Raw genomic sequence first — 23,663 nt, forward strand, 5'->3', positions numbered from 1 at the left:
TGTTGGATATCTATCATTTCATTTTAACATCTAACTAACTAACACAATGTTCAGTAAAAGGAACAGGGCCTGTGCCAGCCAGATCCCTACAACTGAGAAAGGTGGGATGGCAGCGCCCCAAGTTAGTGAAGATGAAATAGTTACAACGGTGAGAGATTTTTTGAACGGTCATCTCAGGATGGAGGAGACCGAGAAAAGGATTGAAATGAAATATGGCATTGTGAATGATGATGATAATTTGTGGCCTATGGCCGATTTGCAGCGAGCATGGGGGAAAATGCAACGTCTATCCGATAGAAATAAGCTGCCATTGTCTTTAGTCATCTTGAATCAAGCCATGCTTAGGCGCGAGGCTGCCGAGAAGAAGGAGGCGGCAGAAAGGGTTGATGCGCTCAAGAGAGAATTGTCTGAGCTTAAGGCTGAAATATCTGCTTTAGCAGAGAAGAAGTCGTCACTAAAGGTGGAGAAGGCTCAGGATGAAATAAGGAGTGTCCAAAGTGTGAGATCTGAGCCGATGCCAACTTGTTTAAATGAGCAAATTCTGCCGGTTACAAACCACATCCAATCTGTTTGTGATGTTGAAGGCGAGAAAATGATCTTTAACAAGATACAACATGTGACCACTTCTGTTGAGCCTGCTAAAATGTGGATTGGGCAAGCATGTCAGACGCTGCCTAAAATGAATAGCTTGGGTTTTACTGCAGCTGTTTGTGCAGAGGTTGGCAGGGTGCTGGGCACCCAATGGCCATCCCATGGTTTTCATCACCCACAATCCTTAACAGGAGTTGAGAGAATGAATCATTTTTAGAAGGAAAGGTATGATAAAGGCCACCAGAAAGGTTTTCCTTGGTTTGTGTCATTGCCACCGGTTGTGTGCAGAGTGAGTCCTACCAACAACAAAGAGACAGGGCTTGGCCCGCTTGAAGTTGTGACTGGAAAACCTATGTCTGCACTTGTTTTGTGTACTGCGATTGTACATTTGGGATCAGATGCTTTGAGTGCATATTGTTCTGAATTGGCTGAAACATTCAAAACAGCAGGCCATCAGTTGACAATGGAGTGTCACAAGCATCTTGACGGGGGACACTCCCTACCTGGCCATTGGGCGATGATTAACGACCCACTCAGAGTAGTCTTTGAAGCTAATTGGGAAGGGCCATTCCACACGTTGTTAGCAACTGATGCAGTCTAGAGGGTGACAATTTTTCGGGACTCCCGCGGGTCACGGTATTCCCGCGGGTTTCCCGCAGTACGGGAGTAAATTTCACTGTTGGTAACGTGATTGGGACGGGACAGGAAATAATAAACGGGAGCTGGCGGGAAGCCAGAGATTATTAACTTAAAAAATGACGCTGCAATGCAGTGAGTGCGCCCAAAGACGTGAGGCATTTCGTTTTAGAAAAGAGAACCAATTACAACCCACAATACGTTTGTTGTTGATTGGTAGCCTATCAGAGCAAGACAAGCAGCTGCCCTGTTCACAATCAATCAGCTTCAGCGATAGGCCCTAAGGCAAAATGGATGCAAAGAAACAGTTACAGGCGAAAGTATCAGCAAAGGACAACTCTATTCAATTGCACGAGCTGTCCGGGAAAGCGATTCTCGTTGAGTTTAATGTGTCATGCAATGTTGGGGCATGACACCTTGACGATCGCATTCCTCAATATATTTATCGCATAACCCTGGCGGAACACAAAAAATTGTTTTGTTTACTCATAGCAACGTTGCTATGCTTCGCTGGTTTAACGTGATGAGAACGGTGCAAACTTAACTGATGGGATGAGATCTAACTATGAAATGATTTAAGCATAGCCTACAGCAAAGTACTGTAAAATATGTAATTTTAATATAGCCCAAAATGATCGGCTATTAAAGAAAAGTTAGACAAGGCTTTCTGCCCTACCAAAATGTATGGTCACCGCACGCTACTGTAGCCTAACAGTCGGATAACTTTAGACATCAACATAGGGAGCGGGACGGGATTCGGGAGTCTTTCTCTCGGGATTTTGCGGGACAGAATTTTTTTGGGGGGGCTGTCACGTGATCGGGATATGACGGGAGTATTTGTGCGGGCTCGGGATGGGACGGGAGTGAAAATTGCTTCCCGTGTCACCCTCTAATGCAGTCTCAGACGACCATGGCTAAACCTTGAGTCAGGTCCTAGAAATTACATGATGCTGAATCTTAGTCTATTTAATGAAATGATATGACCCTTTTATAAATTTGATAGACGTTTGTTTTCAGCCTAATTTGCATGTTTTTTTTTTCAATTTTCTGTGAGCATTAGTATACTGCCGCTCTTTTTTGTTTGTCATTTCAGAAACTACTGTCCGTGACCACAACCCCCAAACAGCCGTTTGACGACGACACCAGCAGTGATCATAGCGACATGGGAGTGACCCCAGGATGCACAGAGTGGATGACAACCGTGATCCTGACAATGATGGTTTTCATATCAGACGTCCTCCCACTGCCGGACCACAACCAGATGTTGGATGTCAAGATGGCCATGAATGGGACTATATTTGTTTGCGGGAAACATGCATACCCATGATTGCCCTCAAACAGGGAAGGGAGTTGTTATGCAGCTCCGACCCAGACATTACACTATAGAAACATTTTTGGTATTTTGTAGCTTCTTACATTTGAGATTCCGATTTACTTGACCACTACACTACACCGTGTGCACAATTATTAGGCAAGTGAGTATTTTTACCTTATCATTTTTATGCATATTTCCAACTCCAACCTATATAAACCTGACTGCTAATTGGATTTATGCATCATCAGTTGATGTGTATTGTGTAATGAGGGAGGGTGTGGCCTAAAGTGATCAACACCCTACAATCAAGGTGTGCATAATTATTAGGCAGCTTCTTCACCTCAGACAAAATGGGCCAAAAAAGAGATTTAACAGACTCTGAAAAGCAAAAAAATGTAAAATGCCTTTCACAGGGATGCAGCACTCTTGAAGAAGCAAAGATATTGAGGCGTGATCACCGAATAATCAAACGTTTTGTTGCAAATAGTCAAAAGGGTTGCAAGAAACGCGTGGAGAAAAAAAGGCGCAGAATAACTGCTAGAGACGTGAGAATAATTAAACATGAAGTTACCAGGAACCCATTGACCTCCAGTACGGCCTTATTCCAGAAATGCAACCTACCTGGAGTGTCCAGAAGTACAAGGTGTTCAGTGCTCAGAGACATGGCCCAGGTAAGAAAGGCTGAAACACGACCACCACTTAAGACTCATACGTTTAACGTTAAGACTGGGCCAAGAAATATCTGAAGACAGATTTTTCAACGGTTTTATGGACAGATGAAATGAGAGTGACTCTTGACGGACCAGACGGATGGGCCCGTGGCTAGATCACTAATGGGCACAGAGCTCCACTTAGTCAGACGCCAGCAAGGTGGAGGGCTAGTATGGGCTGCTATTGTTAAGGATGCTATTGTTAAGGATGAGCTAGTTGGACCTTTTCGGGTTGAAGATGGACTTAAAATCAACTCCCAAAACTACTGCCAGAAGATACTTTCTTCAAGCAGTGGTACAGAAAAAACTACATCCTTCAAGAAGGCCATGTTTTTTATGCAGGACAATGCTCCATCACATGCATCCAAGTACTCCATTGAGTGGCTAGCCAGCAAAGACTTTAAAGATGTCAGAATAATGACATGGCCCCCTTCTTCACCTGACCTAAACCCATTGAGAACTTGTGGACCCTTCTTAAATGTGAGATTTACAGTGAGGGAAGACAGTACACCCCTTTGAACAGCATTTGGGAGGCTGTGGTTGCTGCTGGACAAAATGTTCATCATCAACAGATCAAAAAATTAACAGACTCCAAGGATGGAAGGCTCATGACAGTTATTGAAAAGAAGGGTGGCTATATTGGTCGCTGAATATTTCATGAAATGTCAGAAGTGTTTATTTGTACATTTTGAGTTGTTTATTTTGTTTATTCTTACTCTTAGAAATGAAAATAAACAAGTGGGGTGGGAACATTTTAGTTTCTTATTTAGTTGCATAATAATTCTGCACACCAATAGTTGCCTAATAATTCTGCACACATAGATTTTCTCCTGAGAAAGCCAAAACTCACTTTCCCTTTGTTAAATATTCAGGTTTGAGGTTTAATAACATTTTTGATTGACTGACATCATTGTATTTGTTCAACTATACAATTAATCTTCAGAAATACAACTTGCCTAATAATTTTGCACACAGTGTAAAGGAAAGGTTTGATTGATAACAATCTAAGCTTTGTTTGAATTGTTTTATCGTTTGGCGATTATAACATTTTTTTTAGTTTTAGACTCTTACTTTTGAGAGATTTTTCTTGACCACTACACTATAGGAATGATTTGATTGTTTACGATTTAAGAAAATTTTTTTTGTTTTTTTCTTGACCACTACACTACAGGAAATGTTTGGTTGTTAACAATCTTAAGTTTTATTCGAAATTGTTTGATCATTTTGATGTTTGTGTTTGCCTTTATTGTGATCATATATGTAGTTGATTTATGATCAGACGGGGGGATTGTTAGATTTTAGTGGTTTTCTGTATGCCATTCTTTTGGTTCTTTGTTTAATACTGCAGAAACTGCGTGGACAGGATGTTTATTGTAAGCAGACAGAATGTTGTCACCTTACAATAGCGAATGGTGTACCTAACTAATTGTCCCCCCACAAGACGTCTTAATTGCTACCTACTTCACACCGTAGAAGAAGCAATGAAGCCGCTCTAGTTGCCATGGTGAATCAGTGAATCTGTGATCGGTGGCGGGGTCTATTTGAGGGAGCCGTGAGCGCGCACTTGCCAGGATAGGTTTCACCTGGCTTGATGAATCCGTGTCTGCTCATCCTGGCTTGCTCGTTGTGCAACCAATTAAGCTTGTACCAAAGCCCGTCTACGGAGAGCCTGGCCACTCCGTATTAAGTCCCATACATGGATTTCTATGCAACGTCACGAAAACATGCGTGCGCAACCAAGAGGCAGAAAGCACCATAGAACAGCATAGAGCAATGCAAAAGAAAAAAATGAGTTTTTGTGCTGAAAACTGCACCAATTTGAAATCACGATGGTTAGAGAATGTTAGGGATATTGAACATATTTAATGGAATGCATGTCTTCGCCAAAAATGACAAAATACGATGTTATGTTAATAATGCAAATGAACGGCAAACTTTGAAATATAGTCTGAAATGAGATGTTATCATCATTGAGACAACAGGGGTATACAAAAAAAATCAGATTGTAGCTTACAGCACTTACAGACTATTTAGGTTAAGTTTATAACGTTGTGGACGGCCACCAAGCGTCTTCTGCCCCACGGCTGCGCGCGCATCTAGTTTTGTTGGTAAACGAGAAACCCGTGTATTGTACCGAATTTTGGTTGCAGTTCCACCAGAGTTCCACTGGGGGCGATCGCCATGAGTGCAGAATGAATGGGAGTCAATAGAGCTAGACGGCTAAATTTGTCTCCTTCACCTGATTGTCGTTGACATATCTCAGATTTGATTGTAGTTTGTATAACTTCAGCATGGGTTATAGGTCAAAAGTTAAATGAACGAGTACTTATGTCCTTTTGATTTCTTAAAGGTTGGGTCGTTGTTGCCCATAACACGCTAGCATTGTGCAAATAAATGACGTCATTGACACGTTTGAAAGGCTTTTTAGAACAATTAAGTGACTTTAAAAAATATAATACTCAACCAAGTGTATTTTCTTTGCCTCCCCTTTCGAATACAATATTCAAATTACTTGAAAAAAATGTATAACCCGAGAAAAGTGGATTTTGAGGGGTACAGCTCCATAGACCTCCATGCATTCTGCACTCGTGGACGAGCGCCCTCATGTGGAACCACAGGAGGAACTGCAACCAGTTCAGAAACCGGAAGTTTTCCGAGAGTGGCAGTTCTCCCCTTATTAGACATTCTCTGCCTGTACGCTCTTGTTTTGGATTCATAGACCTCTCCAGAATAAGTCCCGCCTCCGTAACTTCCGTATCCATCCAACTTCCGGGCGTCGAATGTCTATGGGAAATAACATGGTGTTTCGAAATATCATACCAGTAAAACATCTGTAGGTGGCGAAGTAGAAAAAAATGGTGGGCCGATTGGCCTACACACTTCTGCCATCTAGTTTCCACTGGGTTTTTTGATTGTCGGTGCCGTTAAAGTAGAAATATATCAGTAAGAAGCACTAAGCTAATGCACGCTTCTGTTCTGATCAAGGTCATGCAATTTCTTTCTTTTTCAAAATATCTCAATAACAGCCAACAAACTCGCACAGTCAAACCAAAGTTAAGTCATGTTGACAAGAGGCTGAACCTTGCAAACGATTTACATTTATAGACCACTGAAACCACGCATGAATCACACGTGAAAATGACCATCACGTTAGGTTGTGACTGGTTGGTTGTGAGCAAGATCTAACGCCCTCTTCCGCCCGCGTATATCGGAACTAGCTCCCAGTTAGCATTAATAATAGTTTACTACTTAAACGGCACCGACAATCAAAAAATCCAGTGGAAACTAGATGGCAGAAGTGTGTAGACCAATCGGCCCACCAGCTTTTTCTACTTTGTCACCTACAGAGTTTGACAGGTACGATCTTTCGAAACGCCATGTTATTTCCCATAGACATTTGACGACCGGAAGTTGGATGGATACGGAAGTTACGGAGGCGGGACTTATTCTGGAGAGGTCTATGGAGCGCGGCTCAGTAACTTATCCCAAATGTCTTAATTTTGCTTTTGTGCAATAGGCCCCAGGATTACGGATATGAGCCGAAAGACTATTTTTTCACAGCAGACCCAGGTGGTAATGACATTAATTAAAGGTGCTGATTCTGCTAAATTGACTGTCCTTTCTCTACTTCATTGTCCCTACTGGCTGCTAAAGAAAAAAAAGGTATTTTGGAATGGCACAAATTTAGAAACCATGGAGGAGCTCTATGTTCTCATGGCCACTTAATTTCTACAGTAAGGCTGGAAGAAGATATAGTTGGCTCAGTATTGATCAAATGCTCATTTCATTATTTCTATTATTACCTAGCAGTGGTCACTATCGATTGATAACTTTACTGTTAATGTTATATGCTATTATTTTCCAGCAATACTAGCTTATTAGCTTGAGCAAAACAGCCATTACAATAACTATTTTGGAAAAAACAGTGATAATGCTAACAAGATCACTGATGATAAAAAATGAGTGTAATTGTGAGTTAGCCTATTTTCAAAAAGGAATAAATGGCTGATGTTTATTTTGTGTTGTTTCAGATTGACCATGGATATGACTGAGGCATGAAGACAGCCTGAATATTGATGGGAACAGTGGAATTAACACCTAATGTTTCTTAAACTTTTGTCTGGGATTGCACTTCTACAGCCAGGTTGTTGATATAAATAAAAAATAAAAAGACACTTACGTGTAAAGTTTCCCCCCCCCATGTTGTGTTTGTAGCCTAGCTTATGTTTATTAGTTGAGCTGTTTGGAAAACTTTACGAACTTTAGCCTGGGTGAACCTATAACGAACCTGTTAGCAAATGTGTAGCAAACAGATTTCAGGATAATTAATTACCAATCACATTTCACATGTCAAATAAAGCCGGCTGATACCTGATAAACGGGTCCGTACCACACACAATAAGCGGACCCGTATTGCATATGATAAGCAGATCTGGAACACGTCAGTAACACAGAGTATCACACGGAACTGGGCCAGTCTTAGCCCTTATTGGCATCAGATCCGTCAAACGGATCCAGACCAATTTTGGACCGATGTGCGTTTGGACGCCGGATCAGGTCCATTATGCAGATCCATGCCGGACGTTGTGGTAGGTGTGGCCCAGTTCCGTCCCAGTGTATTTTTGCTATCTGGATGACGTCATACCCAAATAAAGCGGGGGAAGTTTAAGCATATATCAGCAGTTGCTGTTGACATCTTTTGCTGTTGACAAGCTAGCATGCAAATAAAGCATCATTCACAAGGTAGATGCCTTTATAATGTGATGTTTTACACTGCACTGCACTGCACAAGTGCACTGACTGGAGTGTGTTACAGAATGGAGAGGACTTAGAGGAGGTCATACAGTGCACAACTGACTACCTGAACTTCTGCATGGACATTGTTGTTCCCACCAGAACTGTACGCTGATTTCCCAACAACAAGCCTTGGATAACCAGCAATGTCAAGACCCTTCTTAACAGGAAAAAGATGGCGTTCAGAGAGGGGGACATGGCAGAGCTGAGGCGCGTGCAAGGGGAACTCAAATTCAAGCTGAAGGAGGCTAAGGAGGACTACAGAAGGAAGGTGGAACAGAAGTTGCAGGAAAACAACTTGAAGGAGACATGGGACTGCATGAAGGTTATCACTGGCCTGAAGAAGAACAGCAGCTCTGTGGAGGGGGACCTGGACAGGGCGAACCAGTTGAACCACTTCAACAGGTTTGACTGCCCTGCTCCAGCTCCAATGGCGGTGGTCTGTCCACCATCCCCCCAGCCCCCATCCCCACAGCCCTTCAATACCAGTGCAACACTCACCTCCATCATCACAGGCTATCGTACCCCCACCATCACTGGATTTTGCACCCCTCCCCCACATGGCGATCACAATGAGGTGACAACGACCTCAGTCAACAGCCATCAGACACACAGATCCCAGATGCACCCCTCACCATTACAACAGATCAAGTGACCGCCTAACTAAAGAAATTGCGCAGCAATAAAGCAGCAGGGCCTGACAGACTGTGTCCAAGGCTACTCAAGGCCTGTGCTGCTGAACTGGGGGAGCCACTGAAGCACATCTTCAATTTGAGCCTACGCCTTGGACAAGCTCCAACACTGTGGAAGACATCATGTCTCACCCCTGTCCCTAAGAAGCCACACCCTAGTGAGCTTAATGACTACAGACTTGTCGCTCTTACATCACATGTGATGAAGACAATGGAGCGATTGGTCTTAGGTATGCTCAGACCCCAGGTACGCCATGCACTAGACCCGTTACAGTTTGCATACCAGGAGAAAGTGGGCATGGACGATGCCATCACTTATCTTCTACACAGGACACATTCCCACCTAGACAAGGGGAGAAGTGCTGTGAGAATCATGTTCTTTGATTTCTCAAGTGCTTTTAACACCATCCAACCCCTCCGATTGGGAGACAAGCTCTTGCAGATGGGTGTGGACGCTCACCTGGTAACCTGGATTACAGATTACCTGACCGAGCGACGGCAGTTCGTCAGACTGAAGAACTGTCTCTCTGACACGGTGATCAGCAGCACCGGAGCGCCACAGGGAACTGTGCTCTCTCCAGTCCTGTTCACCCTGTACACATCTGACTTCTGCTACAACACCGAGTCATGCCACGTGCAGAAGTTTTCTGATGATACTGCAATTGTGGGGTGTATCAGGAACGGGAAGGAGGAGTACAGGAGCCTGGTGGAGGACTTTGCCTTGCACAACAGACAGACTGAGAAAGTCATTTGTTCCCAGGGCCATTGAACTGTTCAATGCTTCACTTAAGGGAAGAGGAGAGATAGACTTCTCTGCATAGTTTGTCTGCCTCTTCACCCCCTCCATGTTTGGATACTGTCTGTCCACTAGCCACTTTTACCAATGTCTTTCTGCCTCACTGTTTGTGTGCTATATTAGCACATTAGCACATATGCATAACCCCCCGAACTGTGGCCACGCTTATACCTTTTCTTAAAATAGTTAAATATATAGACTTTATTTCTGCATTGTTGCACTGTTGGACTTACTCATTTGCACTATCACCATGACTACTATCACCATGACACTCATTCACACAGAGCACCTTACCTTACCTTACTATGCACAGAGAATCACAGGCTCAGTCCCTGCCTCAGTCATTGCAAGCGCCTCTGATTGATTAATCACCACTATGTGGATACTGTTTTTAGAATTGATTTAGATTAAGTGTTAGTTAGTATAATTTGTATTTTAGTATGTTTACTGTAGTATATTCTTTATCTTCTACTGTCCTTATTGCTTAGTTGTGTTTTTATATTATATACTTTAATTACTTTTTCTGCTGTTAAAGAATGTGTATGTGTATGTGTATCTATCAATCTATCAATCTAGCTATCTATCTAGCTATCTATCTAGCTATCTATCTGTTTTAAAAAATAATTTCAAAAGCAGCCTGAAGACCTGGATCTAATATAAAACAACTAGGCAGTTCATATAGCAATTAGTCCAGATTTGTTTTAGTGACTTGAGATTGTACCTGAATTGGACCTTTACATCAGAAGATATTAGGAATAGAATCATTACAGACCACTCCCTAAAAATTATAAATCACAGTGAGCTTCCACCTCTATTTGTGCTTAAAGGAACCGTATGTAAGAAAAATATTTCAATTAATCATAAAATGAAAATGAAATCATGTTCATTTCAAATACTTATATCACTGACAACAGTAGTCCAGCCAGGATATTGTCATTTAAAAAGTGAAGTTGCAGCCCTCAACTGTTGTGTTTTGTCATGTCATGTTGTGTTTTGGCCTGATGCGCCACCCTCCACCTATCTCCTACTCACGAAGTCAGTAGTGTTTCGCCATCAGGGTAGGCAACCTCGAGTCAGGGGGGAGGGGGAGGGGATACACCGCTCTTCAGTATTTTGAAAGTGATTGCAGTACCAGTTTTGGCCACAATCTTACATATGGTTCCTTTAAGTAATTTCTGTTTGCTGCATTCCTCATGCTGAGGTCAGCCATGTGTATGGTCTAACAGGTAGGCCTACTGTGTCGCCAAGCATGTTGTTCATTCGACTAAAAGAAGAGTACCAGGAAAATGACATGAGCTGCTAAAGGTGAATCCAAACCCTTAACTGCTGCCCAACCATTACCTGCCAGCCCATTCACACCGATCAAGCCAGCAGAACTAGAGATGCAGACCAAATGCCCGTGGTTGTTGTCTACCATTGCTGGAAGAAATGCTTTATAGGTCTGAAAGTAAAAGAACAAAGCAATGAATTAAAGATGGCCTTACAATGAAATGCATGATGGTAAATGAAGTCCTTATGCAAGGTAAAAGTAAGATTCATGTAATGCATCCCATACCAAGTATAGCAAAAAAAAAAAAAAATAGTAGGATCTTTGGCATACCCAAAAGTGTGACATTGTGTTGACCTCAAGAGTTTTTTCAATGAGAGAATCTGGTGCATCCATAAATTTCTTGCCGGTCACAATTCCAGCATTGTTAATGAGAATGCTGACATCCCCAACCTCTCTTTTAACCTGAAATAGAAGTTGGACATGATCGAAGCTATAGGCTTTTCATTGCAGTACACTCTTCAGAGGTAGGCTTCTACCAAACTTAGATGTCCCACCCAATACCCACCAAGATGTTGTCATCTGTTGTATCTCAAATGTTGCTGGTGAATGGAGCCAAATTTCACTGAACCTTTAGGGACTGATCAGTTCTACACATTAAGAAAACCATAACATTCCAGATGTACTCCTATGCTGTAGTATAGCCCGGTGTGTAAGAAATCACTGTCTCCCTCCCCCTCTCCCTTCGAGCGGGCGGAGTTGCCATCGCAGTGATTTCAGAGCTTTAATAATGAGAGACGTGTTATATGTAGTTGAATATTAATTCGTGTTAACGTTTATCATGTACCAGACATACCGTGTATGCCTTACTTGTTTAGAGCCGTTTGCTAACGTTATCATTGTCAATCCAGTTCAATGGTGGTTCGTCAGCTACCAAACAGAAGTTTGTGTGTGCGTCTGGTCTGTCTCACTCAGTGGGACACACGCATCACAGCGATATGAGAGTGCTGTGCTACCTAAAGGAGAGATTTTAAAACTGAGAGATATGTTTTTATACCTTTTGACGTTGATGCCATTTAGAACAGAAACATTTGACACCACGTTATTTTCCTCTGCTGATTTATGTTCTGTGGTTGACAAATCTGGCAGCTTTTTTTAGAAAAACATAGACATAGAAAAATTGAAACCATGCAGTCTTAAATTACAAATCAAGCACTTTATTTCAATAGCTAATTTTCAGGCTTATTGTTTTCTTAAATTATTTAAATGTGTTGACAAAAGACATTTTGTGATGACCTGAATTATGTCTTATAATATGTCAGCAAGCAATGCATCATCAAGGCTGTGTTGTAAGATGTTGATGAAAGCATTTTGCACAGTTAACCATATTCAGTGCACCCATCCATAAGTTCAATGTTCCTTTTTTAAATTGAGACTTATAACATTTGTTATGATCATTTGTGTAATTATGTGTCATTTGTATGATGTAAATTGAGGGAGCAAAATAAAAGCAGTATCGGCTCCAAATATCGGCTCAAGAAAATAGGCAGCTTGAATCGGTATCGGCACTAAAAAATCCATATCGGTTAGGGGTGTAAAGATTAACCGATACGTATCGGTATGCGTTTTTAACGTGTAAGATACGGCTACATCGATATGTGAAGCCCCGTATCGGAATAAAACTGAAATGAACCGGTCGTTATATCGATTTACTTGTTACAAATCGGTTCATAACCTTTTCTGCTCGCTCAGACTCTGATTTACGTTGCAAGCAGCGCGTTCATCCCACTTCCTGTTTTGAAACTACACGTGGCACGGATTTGTGGGTAATGAAGTTCGTTTTGGGCTATACTCATTGCCCAAAGTAGACAAAGGACTTCATTACCCATATCTACTGCAACTTAAGCACGTGACAACTCGCACTCTGTCGTTGTTTGACAGATTTTACTCTTTTGTTTGTCAAAATCCAGCGCGAAATTAAACACTTACTATAGCATTCCTAAACGGCAACGATAGTCTGTAGAGTAGCCTTACGTTTGATGAAGGGATTTCCTTAATGTTACAGAATAATTTGGCCCTTGCTGCTAAAACGATGTACAAATTATTATTATTTTGTTCATATTCACTCAGACTTGGAACAAAATAGGCCCAGTTCATTGATATGTAGGCCTATGTTCTAGCTATGAGAAAAGGCCAAGATTGTCTTAAGCACCGTTTTATTTTATTTCGGTATTGTCTTACCTCAACAATAGGCTACAGCTCCTTGAAAACAATCAGATATAACTCTATAAAATCTATAAAGTCTATAAAAATGTATTTTTATGTTGTATCTGGCTGCTTTGTTTGGCTGAAATGTAGACTATTCTTTTTTCATTTCAATACAATATATGATACAAACCTCAGTTTAGATAATCATATTCACACATTTGTTTTTGCCTAATTGACATGACCATGATAATTTATAATATAAAATTAATTTGCACCTTAAGCAAATGATAAAAAAATCTTTCAGAATGCTTTCCATTCTTCAACTGCATCGAACTGCATCGAATCGCATCGCATCGAATCGTACTGAATCGTTTTTTATGAACATGTATCTTTTCTTGTATCGAATCGTGCCCATGTATCTAGATGTGAATCGTATCGTCTTTTACATGAGAGATTCACACCCCTAATATCGGTCGATCCCTAGTATTTTCCATATTACATTGGATATTAACATCTGCATCAGGAAATCTTCAATGGCTCTAAAAACTGCCATCTACAATAGCTGTGGAAGCTGTAGAAGACTGGTAGCCTATCTATGTTAGGAGACAAATCCAAAGAGTTAGTTTGTTCAACTACCAACCTAAAAGTCATCCAAAGGCTGACTCGCCAATATCCCACCTGAATCCCCCGTCTCCTTGTTACCGGAAAAAAGATAACAAGGACACTGCAGGAATGACTCAAAGTGAAGCATCTGTGACAAACTCCCCAGGACCTCAGTAGTCAAATGGAGACTGTGAGCATGGAGAAGTGGAACCAATCTCCCACCACAACACCCTTGATCTCATCTGACTCATCATCATCCCCACCCAATCATCTGAAGTTCCCTGCTAGTATGCAGAGGCTGCTGCTGATTGACAGGCAGCTTTTGTCTAACAAGACCATCAGCAGCTCACCCAGTTCATCCCTAGCCTGACTCCGCCTGTCTATGTACTTCCGCTCATTTACATTTCCCTAGTTCATCCCCAGCCTATTGACAGCTTTGGAACCTACAATTGCTCTTTATGTTTTTATTTACTATTCCTTTATTTTGTTTGAGTAAGTGCACACTTGATTGTGTTGAGTTGATTTAAACTTGTGTTTAAACTTAAAGGAGAATTCCGGTGTGATATTGACCTAAAGTGTGTTGAAACATGATACCGAGTGTGAACGTATGTCTCATAGCCCATCTCGGCTTGTCCCCTGCACTCCAAAATCTGGCGCTAGTTAGCCGATGCTACCAACAGCTTTTTTAATGGTGGTGCTTCGGCATCGGGCTAGCCATGCAAATAAATCACTGTTTTACACCATTTACGAGGCTCAATGTATCTCCACACTTCATTGGTAGACTACCGAAGGCCCTGACATTTAAAACGAGACATTGAGAACTTTTAAAAAGCACTGGTAGTTTACTTACAAGACGATTTATACAGACAGTATCTTCACAAAGTTTAGCGTTTGCAACCATCTTGAATTTAGTCACAATAAGTCAAGCGACGAGTAAGAATGAACAGGTATGATAAGGGATCAGATTCCAAAAATAATTCAGTGGAAATGCATGGATTCTAGTTTCTTCCAGTAGCAGCAACTGGAATCCATGCATTTCCACGGAATTATTTTTACTAAATTCAAGATGGCTGCAAACGCTAAACTTCGTGAAGATACTGTCTGTATAAATCGTCTTGTAAGTAAACTACCAGTGCTTTTTAAAAGTTCTCAATGTCTCGTTTTAAATGTCAGGGCCTTCGGTAGTCTACCAATGAAGTGAGATACATTGAGCCTCGTAAATGGTGTAAAACAGTGATTTATTTGCATGGCTAGCCCGATGCCGAAGCACCACCATTGAAAAAGCTGTTGGTAGCATCGGCTAACTAGCGCCAGATTTTGGAGTGCAGGGGACAAGCCGAGATGGGCTATGAGACATACGTTCAAACTCGGTATCATGTTTCAACACACTTTAGGTCAATATCACACCGGAATTCTCCTTTAATAGTCTGGTACAAAACTTCCCACACTAGGAGTGGACCACTGATGAAAAATTGAATTACAAACTCATAAAGGAAATAAAAAAAGTTATTTTATTTTTAAGACATAGGCTAGGATACAGCTGTTGTTGCAAATGTCATTTGCACCAACATACACAAAAATATATATATTTTTTATATTTTGACACTTTTAGGTTGGGAGTTGAACAACCTAGCCTACTGCTCTATGGATTTGTCTGTATTAGACTGAATATAGCATTTGTATTTTGAACAGACCACCATCATATTCTTTTTAAAGCCAATGGCTTGTAGCGATGCTAGAGGTCATAAGTAGTGACTGATCACATTTGCACATTTTGTTGTTTTGCACTTGTTCTATAGTTTGTAATAGTCCTTGTTAAAATTGCACAAATTACACAAATATTTTGAAATATTTGTATACTGCCATATAGTTTGTTTGGTGTTATTACTTTGTTAACTGTTATTTTGAGAAGCTGGTTATTTATTTAATATGTAGTGCATCGCACAAACAACTTTGATTTTTTTAAGACATAGGCTAGGATACTATCCTAGAAATCTAGACGCGTGGGTCTGGCTCGTCAGGCTACTAGGCAGGGTTGGGTCAGATTACTTTGAAATGTAATCCATTACTGACTACAAATTACATGGCAATTTTTGTAATCAGTAACGTAATCAGTTGGATTACCAAAAACATGTAACGTAATCTGATTACTTTAGGATTACTTTTAGATTACTTAAATAAATATGTCCCTTAAGTAAAAGACACCACCACTGAATTGATGAAAGAATTCTCATTCTATTTTTCTCTTTATTATTTCATTACATCTAAGAAATCTCTTTGCTCTGAGTAAAGCATTACTGTGTGAATTAACTAATATTTTTCTCCAAAAATCTTAATGTAGCCCCATGTTTTAGTGTTACCATTTACTTTGAGGTCACCAGGGTCACCAGGTCTCATTGTCTGAAAAACACCCAAAACTAATACATTTCTATAGCTATTCTCCACTTAGGGGATGGTGTTTTGGTGGTTGAAATGTTCATCCCATCCCAAAATTGATCACGTCATTATGGAGGTGATCATGGATCATATTGTCCAAACATGCACAACTCAGCGTAACCTTTATAAGGGCACACCTGGACAATGAATTTAGCTTTCGCTGAATTTTTTTGACCCAGGACATGGCCTGAGATTGAATGACACCATGTCCATTTTAATTGTTGGGGTGAGAAAATTATTCCTTTGGGATGTTTTTCAACCAGGAGGACCTGGTGACTTTCTCAAAGTAAACGGTAACACTAAAACTAGAGGCTACATTAAGATTAGGAGGAAAAGATCAGGCAGTGTGCCGAGAGACCTGCCCCAATAGTAAATAAGTTAGTAAGTAAGTATAGATACTCTTTTGATCCCGTGAGGGAAATTTGGTCTCCCAATCCGTGAATTAGTGAAGCACACAGAGCACACAGTGAACACACAGTGAAGTGAAGAACACACCAACCCAGAGCAGTGAGCTGTCTGCTACAGCGGCGCTCAGGGATCAGTGAGGGGTTAGGTGCCTTACTCAAGGGCACTTCAGCTGTGGATGTGGGCATGGGAGAGCAGTGCTCAACCACTTACCCCGCCCACATTTTTTCTACTGGTCGGTGATCGAACCGGCAAACCTGAAGCTTGTCAAATTAAAAGATAGCTAGGCTATCATAAAAAAGTTGCATTGTTTGCATGATAAAATGTAGTAATCCCCAACTATGTAACTGTAATCTGATTACACCATTTTTTTTATTGTAATCTGGGCTGATTATAGTTACTTGATTTTTGTAATCTGATTACGTAATCCAGATTACATGTAATCCGTTACTACCCAACCCTGCTACTAGGATACAGCTGTTGTTGTAAATATCATTTGCACCAACATACACAAACATTTTTTTTCTTTTTTGTATGATCGTTTTATATTTTGACACTTTTAGGTTGGGAGTTGAACAACCTAGCCTACTGCTCTTTGGATTTGTCTGTAGACTGAATATAGCATTTGTATTTTGAACAGACCACCATCATGATACACATGCATAATATGAACTCAGCTATTTGAGTTGTACAGTATACCTGTTCCGCGACTCGATACACCTCACTTTTGTCGCTGCAGTCACAAAGGTAGTAGTGAACGCGTGAGGACCCTTTTTCCTTCGTCAGACGGGCAGTCTCCTTCATACCTTCTTGACTAATATCCCATAAAACAAGAGCCACATCCAATCTAGCGAACTCCACTGCCATCAGTCTCCCAATCCCGCTGCCTGCGCCAGTGATAAGGACTATTTCTCCAGTCACATCTTTTTTCTTTGTTGGGATAATGCATTTTATGATGGCCTCAGCATTGTAATAGATAGACAATACTATCAGCTGGAGTGTCTCCAACAAAAAGTTCATTCTTAAGTTTGTGAAACCTACGAAAAACCATAAAACAAAACGTTAACCATGCAAGTGGAGTCAAATAGTCTAGGCTACTTCAAAAACTACCCACAAAGTATTGCAAGCGCTTCCAGACAGTGGGAACATGCAAATGATTACAACATTGTTCAGCCTTTCTTTGACACTAACGAAAAAAAAACAAAAACAATGTTACAACTTTCCATTCCGGTTACGTGTGCAATTAGGGAGTAGGCTAGATCTACATTGTGAGTAGACCTATCTATCAAAACTCATAAATGTCATATAGTCTAACCCACCTGTGGCCAGGATCCAAGACGACGGCGGCGGCGGCGGCGACCTGCTCGGCGTTTATAAACTAAACTGAACCAGAGAATGTCCGTAGACGGGCTCGGACTATGGAACTAATAATCAGCTGTGTTTGCCTCCTTCCTCTTCTTTCGGTTTTATGGCGGTTGGCAACTTACTTTAATAATGCATTACCGCCACCAGCTGGACTGGGTGTGATAGGCTACTTGAGTCTAACCTTTCCAAGTATCCTGTATTCCTCAGGAAGCTAAATACATAGTTAAAACAGATTTCACCTGTCCTCAAGTTTAATCTTTTTTTCTTGTGAGATTAATCAAGGTTGACTTTCTTCCTGATATTTAGGACAGTGTAGGTCATCATCACATACCCTTCACCATACCAAGAGATTGGCATGGGGTACTTTCCATATGATCATCTCTCAATGAAAATCAAACCAGCTATTAGGCTAACTGAAATAAAACCATGCCAATAAAATCATCCCATGCCAGTATGGTGAAGGGTATGTGATGATGTGGGGCTATTTTAATTCCAAAGGCCAAGGGAACTTTATTAGGATGCATAGTATCTTGGGTCCATGAAATAACTGGCTTTTTAAAAAAAAAATCTGCCTGCCTTTATGGGAATTTAACACAGGGGTGCCCATACTTATGCACCCTGTAAGAACATTTATTTATTAACGATACATCATTCATTCACAAAGAAAATCTGTGTCCTTTAAGGTTGGATTTCTACTATTATTTTTTTAATTATGGCATTAAGATAAATTTCCAAAAGATGATTTTTACTAGTCGTTTTAGTCAACTTTAGCAGGGGTGCCCAAACTTGTTCATGATTGTAATAATTATTTTGTTTTCTACTATGTTTTTAGTATAGGGCAACTAAATTTCTTCTTAGCATTGACTATGCCATTTCATACATATGTCTGCTTGTTGTAAACATTAAAAGTAATACTGTTTTATATTTCTGCCGACAAGTACCTCTGAACTGACTACATTTCAGCCCTCTAGGTCACTTGAGATGACTTAGAAACACAACTGAGCTCTAGCACCAGGTCTTGTGAAACTGTGTGCAAAAGTAGATCAATATAGAATAAAAAATGAGTGCTTTGGACCATTATTTGCCAAGGTATGCTCATGTGTTTTGTAAAATGCCCAATGAAACTCCCCATAGGACTTTTGGGCTCCCAAAATGCATACTGACAATAAAAGGCTTACTGTGTGGCAACCTCTTGGTGTAAAAGCATAATCCTGGTCTCAAATGAAAGGTAACACTCTGAGGTTTCTTGTAGACTATTTGGATGTATGTCAGGGGTTCTGAATGACTACACAAAATATGGAATAATTACACAAAAGTCTCTTTTTTTGCATTTTCTTTGTTGCTTCAATAAGTGTGTATAAGATGGACTACATCTGCACAACTTATATTGGATAAACCAACATGAATATTCCATTTCAAGGGATTCCTGTAAATATGTCAAGACCCAATATTGCACTGCAGCTGCACTGCAGCTAGAAAGTAGGGAAGCACCAAAAGCGGAGGGGGAGGGGGGCATTTTTATCAAATTTAAATGAGACATAGTTTGATTAATCCGACAATGTAAAGGACCATACAAATTGTACATGAAAAGGGTTGTCATATATGTATTCCCAAAAGTCCAAGCTTTCAAATGGTGTATAATATTACTATGCTACATAACAATATGGTGCATAAAATTGATTTAGAATGTTGGGGGAGGTGTGTGTGGGGGGGGGAGGTGTGCCATGGAAGGCACACTGTTCCATAACTGGTTTAAAGGAGACAGTGCATCTGTTTGACCGTTGTGACCTTTTGACTTTGTATTAAGGCTGACGTGTGTAGTTTTTTTCTCTTTTTTTTTTAGCTTAAATCGTTAGCTTAAATACCAAGAAATAGTAACATAATGTAAAGAAAAAACATTTGTAATGTCCAGAACACATAGGCTCTGTGCCAAGACACCCGCTAAAGTCATCATGCAAACCAGCTAAAACCAGGCTCTTCCAATACCACTCTTAGCCGACCTTACATAATGCTGTATTAAAGACAATGCAAGTCAATGGGATACTTGCAATATAAGACACATTGTATGTATGAGGTTAACGTTACCAAAGTTGCTATTACTACCACCAAGCGTCTTTTTCTTTTAATTGTTGAGGATAGTGCATTACTTGACTAAGGCTGTGTCAGCTCACATGTCCATTTCACTCTGTATATTTGTTCATCGACCATTTTTCAACATCCACAGAACTATACTTTCAAATACTCAGATGATTCGGCAATGCTAATCTTGAACTTATAGATACGATGATTTGAACAATATTCAGAAGTGAGTTTCTTGATTGGTGTGACTCTAATCATTTTAAATGTCAAAAATAATAATGATAATGTTTTACCCTAAAATAAGTTGGCAATCACAGTCTTCTGTTCATCCTCCCAACCAGCCGATCACATAAGTAAAATCCTACAAATAATATCCTATGAATATCTTGGTGTCCATATTGATTACACCCTGGAATACTCATGTTGACTGGCTCGTCCACACAAGAGACTGTATTTCTTCTGTAGATTGCACCTGAGTCCATCAAAAGAATGTTTTAGCAAACTTTTCTAGAGAACAACCTTCCTGTGACTTTAAAATCAAAACTCATCTGGTCCTGATAATAATGAAAATAATCGCTCAGAAAGAGTTTCATAACCGTCAGTCTATTTTTGACCAGTGTGCTTTGAGACAAGTAGACAGAATCCTCTGTGAGCCCTCCCATTTCCTGTATTCACGGTAGGCCTATGAGCTGTTAAATTCAGGCAGACGATAGAGAGTTTATTGTCGCAAATGAAATAGAAGCTGTGCTCATAGAGGCTTCATCTCGGGTTGGTCTGACAATTACTGCGGCCCTCTGGCCATGTGTTAAAACCTGGCAATAATCACAGTCTTGATTACAATGGCACGAGTACACAAGGTCTATTTATTCACTTGATTTATTGTGCTTCGTCAAATAAACCTTTATTGTGCTTTGTCAAATTGCTTTAACTTATCACAAACACAAACAACAGTCTGCAAAAAGCTTTAAAACACTCAAGGAAGGGTAGAAAACAAACAGAATCAAATTGAAATACTGTAAGATCATCATGTTAACCAGTTCATTAACTCATTTCTATATTCAATTCAATTGACTCTAGAATTCAAAGCAATGGTATAAGAAATGTCATTTATGTGCTTGAACTTGTCAACATCACCAGAATTATTTATTAAGAGCAAACAACAAAAAACACCTTATATGAATTATCTACAAGGAATATTGACGCAGCAAAGATAAATCAGAGCAGGGAATGCAAAAAGAGGTACAATACTGGTTCTAAACAGAAAAATAACAGGTAATTTGCAGTCCATTCTTTCACTCAACCGCAGATGCCTAATCCATGAAGCCACCATACCTCTTCTCCATATTAGGAATGCTGGTTTCTGCAGTCTCCTCCAAAAAACGTTTTGCAAATCCACCATGGACCTTATTATCAACTAGCCACTCTGGTCGGCCCACTCTACGCATAAAACCCCCATAGCGCTTTTGCAGATCCCGTACCAAATCTTTATTGCTCTCCTGTGGGTTTCTCATAAAATCATCAAAGTGCTTAGAACCTTCCTCACTATACTGGGCATCCCTGACACCCAAATTTAGGATCTCCCTCAAAGCCTGAAGCTGCCTGACCTCTCCTCCCTCCTGATGGGCTGTTGCGTCCTTCTTCATGAAGCCGCCATAACGTTTGCTCATCAGCTCTGTGGCCTCTCCATCAAAATGAGCTCCGGTGTCATCCCCTGTCTTTTTCATGACGAGGCCACCATAGCGTTTCATAAAGCCACCGTACTTCTTAGTGAGCTGGTGTTGGTGCTCTGCTTCACCCTCACTCCCCTGTAGGCGGAGGGCAGCTGTGCGTTCTTCCTCCGTCAGGACATTTCTACACATGTCCAGGTTCTGGTTGTCTACCCCTCCTTGACATTCTAGTGTGCAGCTCTATTGAATCAACGTAGAAGCCAGAATGACAGGTGAGTAGAATGCACTGTAACAAATCGTTATACATTTTTACAGTAGATATTTATAATATGGTATTGCTTTTTAGATATAATAGTGTTATTGTAATTTACTATGAATTTGGGTAGGCAGCTGGATAGACAGTTATTTTTCAAGACATATGTAGGGTATACTTATCATAAATGCAATTTTTAATTATACAACATTTTACTGTAACTACTGTATGTACCGTTTATTGTTGTGTAAAGTTACAACAACGAAATGCATTATAGTTACAATATAATGTTTAATGTAATAATGAATTACAGTGCCATGTTGTGCATTTACAGTAATATTATTGCTGCAACTACAATTGCAAGTTAATTATTGTAAATTTTACAGTATTTGTTTGATGTATTTGTCGTAATGAAATAGTTGCCATAGTATTCTGCATTCCTGTGGTAGTTTTGGAACTTTCGAGTGTTTAAAGACTCATCTTTTCACCTGGCACCGTAAGCTCTGGGTTACAGTATGTGTTTATGGTTTTTCTTACAGTTTTTCTCAGTTGCTTTGGTGCATTTATCAGAATTAAAATTCTCAAAATTGCTTGTTCAAACTCCATCATCTTGTGCAAAACATGTAAGCAGTTTCTCTTAATCTTGTACGACAGCAAATGCTTTAGTACATCCAAGCAACTGATTTTGACATTTTCATTTGCTGCTACTGTCATGTTGGTAAAAATGCACTGTACTAGTTCCATGCCGAATATTCCTTTTCTCCCTTTGCACGATAAATGGCTTTGTTTTCTTTTTACTGTAACAAGTCTGTCAACAAATTGCAGTACAAACCGTACAGTAAAAACATTGAAACACATCCAGTCTCTTGCAATGAATCCCCACCACAAAATATTGTGTAACTTTAAACAGCTATACCACACAAAATAATGCTGCCTTCTGGATTTTTCTTTATAAAATACTGACAGTGCCAGTAATAATTTTGCCGTGTGTTTCTGTTAAAAAATATTTCTTTATGAGGATTTTCTTTATGAGGATTTCTTCGCAGAATAAATGTGTTTCCCCTCAAGGTTAGATTTTTCATTGTGAAACTAAGATAAAAAATTACTCTTTACCTCTGTTTACTTGTCTTTACCAATGGCGCTTTACTGGAATGTAAAATGTAGCCAAAGCACATATAGGGCATATGTGGTGTGGCCTACTTGTAATGAAATAACGTTTACACATTTAATTATTCTTATCATTGGTCAAAAACATCAGCTAAATGCATAGCCTAAATAAATTCAACAAATGAAATATTCTTGGCTATAATTACACTATAGTCAAAATGTTCCAAAGGCACATTCTGTTTACTAATCTGATATCATTTTAAAAGGCTAACTAAGAAAACATTGCAGAACCTTTTTGCAATTATGTAATCTAATGTAATCTGAAAACTGCTGCCCTGATTAAAAAAACAAAAAAACAATGCAACTGATCTCAGCTGGTATTCTGTCTATAATGGAGTGGAATGGAAATTTCTAAGTGACCCCAAACTTTTGACCGGTACTAGCCATTTGGTAACGTAGTCTACTCACTATAACTTCAAATGGTGACGTAGGCTACAGCCAAGTTTATAGCCTAGGCCTACTTAACCAACATAATCACCGACATATTCATTAAATAAATTAATAATTCGTTGGAGTTCAACATTTTGGAAGATATGATGTGACTTACCAAACTACTTGCTTTGGTGGTTCCTTCGCGGCGATACATGCAGAGAGCGCAGTCTTTCCTGCATATGCCAACAGCCAGCGCGAGGCATGAACAAACAGCCAATATTCTGAACAAGTTCACAGTCACTGCCAT

General features: G+C 40.1%; 2 protein-coding genes across 3 annotated transcripts in view; both read right to left on the minus strand.

The window, feature by feature from the left end:
- sdr16c5a (short chain dehydrogenase/reductase family 16C, member 5a) overlaps window positions 1–17,893 on the minus strand; it is a 35,111-nt gene extending 17,218 nt beyond the window's left edge. For both annotated transcript variants that reach the window (XM_076294680.1, XM_076294681.1), the window contains exons 1-4: window positions 17,773–17,893; window positions 17,153–17,490; window positions 11,135–11,266; window positions 10,876–10,975 (exon numbers count right to left, since the gene is read on the minus strand). In XM_076294680.1, coding sequence (XP_076150795.1) covers window positions 10,876–10,975; window positions 11,135–11,266; window positions 17,153–17,473 — 553 coding nt within the window. In that variant the 5' untranslated portion in view covers window positions 17,474–17,490; window positions 17,773–17,893. The remainder of the gene's footprint in view (window positions 1–10,875; window positions 10,976–11,134; window positions 11,267–17,152; window positions 17,491–17,772) is intronic.
- Window positions 17,894–20,789: 2,896 nt separating this feature from the next.
- Window positions 20,790–23,663, minus strand: penka (proenkephalin a). Its single transcript, XM_076295951.1, has 2 exons — window positions 23,532–23,663; window positions 20,790–21,804 (listed from the first exon to the last, which is right to left on the minus strand). Exons 1-2 carry the CDS (start codon window positions 23,661–23,663, stop codon window positions 21,208–21,210), a joined length of 729 nt encoding a protein of 242 aa, XP_076152066.1. The 3' UTR covers window positions 20,790–21,207.

Source organism: Alosa pseudoharengus, unplaced genomic scaffold, assembly GCF_046254945.1.
Source record: "Alosa pseudoharengus isolate Yale_2024_CS ecotype anadromous, Long Island Sound unplaced genomic scaffold, YU_APseudo_1.1 YU_APseudo_1.1_scf_2, whole genome shotgun sequence".
Classification (NCBI taxonomy): Eukaryota; Metazoa; Chordata; class Actinopteri; order Clupeiformes; family Clupeidae; genus Alosa; species Alosa pseudoharengus.